Source organism: Homarus americanus, unplaced genomic scaffold, assembly GCF_018991925.1.
Source record: "Homarus americanus isolate GMGI-L3 unplaced genomic scaffold, GMGI_Hamer_2.0 scaffold55640, whole genome shotgun sequence".
NCBI lineage: Eukaryota > Metazoa > Arthropoda > Malacostraca > Decapoda > Nephropidae > Homarus > Homarus americanus.
The window spans coordinates 3,543,326-3,547,758 of NW_024713650.1; the positions used below are offsets into that span (position 1 = coordinate 3,543,326).

General features: G+C 40.4%; 1 protein-coding gene across 1 annotated transcript; it reads left to right on the forward strand.

Annotated features, from left to right (window-relative positions):
• Positions 1–1,313: 1,313 nt before the first annotated feature.
• Positions 1,314–2,906, forward strand: LOC121873699. Its single transcript, XM_042377404.1, has 2 exons — positions 1,314–1,792; positions 2,204–2,906. The coding sequence occupies exons 1-2, from the start codon at positions 1,636–1,638 to the stop codon at positions 2,695–2,697; spliced, it is 651 nt and encodes a 216-aa protein (XP_042233338.1). The 5' UTR covers positions 1,314–1,635; the 3' UTR covers positions 2,698–2,906.
• The last annotated feature ends 1,527 nt before the right edge of the window (positions 2,907–4,433 follow it).

A 4,433-nucleotide genomic window follows, 5' to 3' on the forward strand; every position in this document is an offset into this window, starting at 1 on the left:
AACTCCCGTCTTTTATCTATTTCTTATGAGAAAAATTGATTCCGTTAACGTCGCGGTTTTCAGGAACGGAACCATGACGTTAAGCGAGGACTTACTGTGAATTACTTGTTCTCACATGACTAAAGATACGAAAAATTTTATATAGTACAAGAATAGAGGCTTACAATGATGAGTGATACAACAATGCATTGGGAACAGCAAAATATTAACAACTACCTGGTACAGTATTTATTAAGAGAATTCATGTTAAAAAATGAAACTTTTGCATGCTCTATCTTACCCTAATGTATGTACCTGTCAAGAGTATCAGGGGTGTTGAGGCTGCAGGCCTTCCCATAAACTGTTCTATGACTTTTTTCTTCATAATTCATTGTTCTTTTGAAAAGTGAGATTTAAAGTGAAAATACCATAGACAAAGTCTGGCACTTCAATGTGTGCTTCTCCTTGACTATCACCAAAGAGAAATTATCAGAAACACTGATTTCATTATGTCCTTAACTAGTCACTGTTACTTTTTGTTTTACCATTTCAAATTTAATTATTTTTGTATTGTGGCATTTTTGAGAGAATTAGAAGTACAGTCAACCCTCACTTTACGCGGTTAATGTAACCCACAGGGTACCGCGGAAAGTGAGAAACGCATAAAGTGAATAACATAACATATGGGATTAAATGAAATAGAGACCAGCTGACCTCCAAACTCCACTTTTTCCAACACAATACCTATGTTCTAGTAAAAATAACATCTTAATTTTATGATGGTACATGCACACAATTAATACTTAAGAGAAATACAGTCGCCAAGTTAATGTCCATTCAAATAATGGACTCAACTCCCTCCCCCTCTTCTCACACTACACTCCTGGCTCTTCCCTCTCTGAGAAATTTTTTGGGGAAAACCAGGTATAGTAATAAATAATACCTCAAACTAAAGTTAGGATAATATAATTGACATCGCTGGATTCCTTGTAAGACCAGGAATATTTTGAATACAAATGTCATATATTTTGCACAAAAGATAACATATTTACTCAGAGTAAACATTATATCTAAAATTTGTATGTCTAATGCAAAATCTATGATGTTTATATTCAAAATGATCATCAAATTGTAAGAATTCCAGCAATGTAAATTATATTCTGGCCGGATAATTTGTATGAATTTTATGAGCTAAATAAAAAATTATACTTCACCCGTGTAAAGGGGTACACCCACCACGGAATGTGAGCATCCTGGGTTCTGGCAGGGCACCGTGTAAACGTGGAAACGCGGAGTGTGAGACCGCATAAAGTGAGGGTTGACTGTATTGATTTCTGGAATACTGTATTCCTGTTCAGATACAGTACTGTATGTGAATACATTGTGGACATGAATCCCATGTGATCATGTAAAGACATTTTTTTTTTTTTTTTTTACTTTTGATGATTCATCATTACTTGCAACTATTACAACACCTTATGGGGATTACTAGCATACAAAAGTGAAAACTAACACTGTTAATACCACCAATATTTATAAACAATTAAATACTACTGTATATTGGCATCAGTAAAATAAATATATTGGGTAATTAGCCTTCATTATCTCCATTGTTTTCCTTAGTAATATTTAGTTATTCTAACTTTGACGTTAAAGATGTTATTTGTGTATTACAGTGAAAGACGATCTCATGTGAAAACTGGTGGTGGTCCTCCAGCCAGTCAGGCAGTAGAGGACACTCCGGCAGTTTTGCCACCAAAGATGTACCAGCCAATAGACACTGACATTGGGAACGATGAACCGCTGCCACTTGGTATGTTATCATTTTTCATCCCATGTTATCATAGATGTACAATAAAAATGTTTGCACAGCCACAAATAAGGGCAAAATTGACTTATCCTCTTTTGTATGGAATTACTTACACTGGGATCTCCTGACAAGTGTATACTGTATACTGAATGCTATATTTATCCAGTTGAAATTACTTTATCAAATAAATTTATCTTGTCAAATATAGATATCACCTTGGCCAGGGGTGGCCAACTCATCGATCGCGATGACAAGCCCTTTTCTAGTCAGTCACATGGCATAGTTAATTTAATGATCCATCCTTCATAAGCTACCATACAAAAGTCGTATTCAAATTTTACTCTTAATAACAAACGTCAAGGAAATACTGATTTTTTTTGCTTAATTAATAAAATATTGTAAAATGTGTTGCAGCTCAAGCAGAGGTAATCCTTGGGACAATTCAAGATGATGCTGTGATCACACAGAATTGTGAAACAGTCGAGGATGACATGGGGGAAATATTGAATAGCAGAGAAGAGACTTCATCCAACTTATATAACTCCAGGCCACATTCAAGTCTCAGCCCTGAAAATGGGGTATCAAGACCTTACTCAGGGTGTAATAACAGGCATGAAACTTACAGACACCAGTATCAGACTCCCAAGAAAGTGGCAGCAAGGAATGTTGAGAAGTCTTGTGAGCTAGATGTACAACTGCTACATCATAAGATTAGAATAGAAAAATTATCTCAAAAATATTATGATTTGAAAATCAGATGTGCTAAATTAGAAGAAGAAAAACTAAAGAAGGAGTTACTTTTACAAGAAGAAAATCACAGGACGAAGTTACTTTTTCAGGAAGAAAAGCAAAGGAAGGAACTTATTCCTTTGGATGAAAAATTGAAATGTCTAAATAAACATATATAATTTGTTTGCTATTTTATTTACTATTTACTTATTTCACATTAGTAAGTTGAATAAAAAATATGGAGTCCTTTATCATGTACAATATCATAGAATATTCCTCAGTAAAGTACAAACTGTATTTATTTATTTATTTTTTTCATTTCCAACAGTTAACAATTTATCTTTTTACTGACATTATGAAATTGTTCCATTATGTGCTAATTTTTCATAAGGGCTATGTTACTACTGTACAAACTCAAATAAATATGTTTGCATATATATACAGTTTACTGTTTTTATCCAGTTTGCACCTACTGTGCAGTAGAACATTTGTCATACAAGAAGATATGTACACTAATTTTATCCAAAGAAAAATCAGGAATAATTGACAAAGATCTTAAACAAGAAAAACTGAGAATAGCGGGACAAGTGCCTGTATTCTAAACAAACAATGTCCTATACTTTTACTTAATTTTTACTTTTATCCTCTTCACTACTGATCGGCTCGTTAGCCGCTTGGGCGATCGGTCACGTCTCTGTTACGCACTGTTGGCAAGTACTGGACATGCACCGGGGAAGATGACAAGAGGAAGGAGCAGGAGGCCAGCCGGTCCGTATTTATGTGATTCTGGAGCATCAGAATTCGAGGCGCTCGAGAGCCAATCATGGGAGAGAATGCGTAAAGTGTGAAACTGAGCTGGAGGTGGAAGGTCGAGACTAGGTCGGTGATCGTACCCCTACGTCCGCTCTATAGACCTAGTCTCTCGGCGTAGCTGGCTGATTGGCTGGTAGGCGCACGGCCAGGGCTCAGTTGGAGGTTGCAGGGGAGAGGATCCCCTCCCCCGGCGCAGCGGGAGACTAGATGTTGGCAAGGTTGCGTCCCACAAGTGATACATACCGGGCAGGTGTACGAACGACTCAGCCGCTGTGGGTGACAACTCCGTCTAGTGACACAAAACCTGTGGGAGAATAAGGAGGAGAAGGACGGTTTTGGATTAGCGGAGGTTGTACAAGCAATGGTTGTTGTGCTTCTGTCGCGGCAGGGGCAGCGTCCTCAGGGTCACTGGCTGGGTTGACTGGGTCATGGGCAGGGGCCACGACAGGAGGAGGGTCCCTGACAGCAGCAGGGTCTATGACAGGAGGAGGGTCCCTGACAGCAGCAGGGTCTATGACAGGAGGGGGGTCCACGATAAGAGCAGGTTCTACGACAGCAGCAGGGTGCAGGACAGGAGCAGGGGGTGCCCAGAAATGTCGTGGGCGGGGTTTTGCTGCCGGTGGTAACTGAGGGTAGGCTGGTGCAGGCGTAGATTGTTGGTGGTGCTGCTGGGCCGGGGGCCCAACGGGTAAGGTGGCCGGCTTGGCTCGGTCTATGCTGACGGTGTCGTGTCTGCCATTCCGGATAATCGTCAGGAACTTCGCTGAACGGGTAACAACCAGGAAGGGTCCATCGTAGGGGCGTTGTAGTGGGTTGCTGTGAGACACATGCCTGACGAAAACATACTCGGCTGTGAGTAGTGCAGGAAGGATGGATTCAGGGAGCCGAGGAGGCTGGCGTGGAGCAGTAGCTCTGAATGCAGAAACTGCTTGTCGTAGCTTTTGAGTAAGTCGTGACGAACGGCAGGAGTGGTTTGGTGGAAGTCGGCACTGGAGCAGGTTCAGATACTTTCAGGAGCTGGTGCATGTCCAGTACTTGCCAACAGTGCGTAACAGACACGTAACCGATCCTCCAAGTGGCTAACGAGCCGAGCCAGAGAAAG

Excerpts from the sequence above, each read along its gene's own strand:
- LOC121873699 (XM_042377404.1), top strand. The coding sequence starts at position 1,636 with ATGTTATTTGTGTATTACAGTGAAAGACGATCTCATGTGAAAACTGGT. Across the intron at positions 1,793-2,203 it reads CGATGAACCGCTGCCACTTG|CTCAAGCAGAGGTAATCCTT; the intron begins GTATGTTATCAT and ends AATGTGTTGCAG.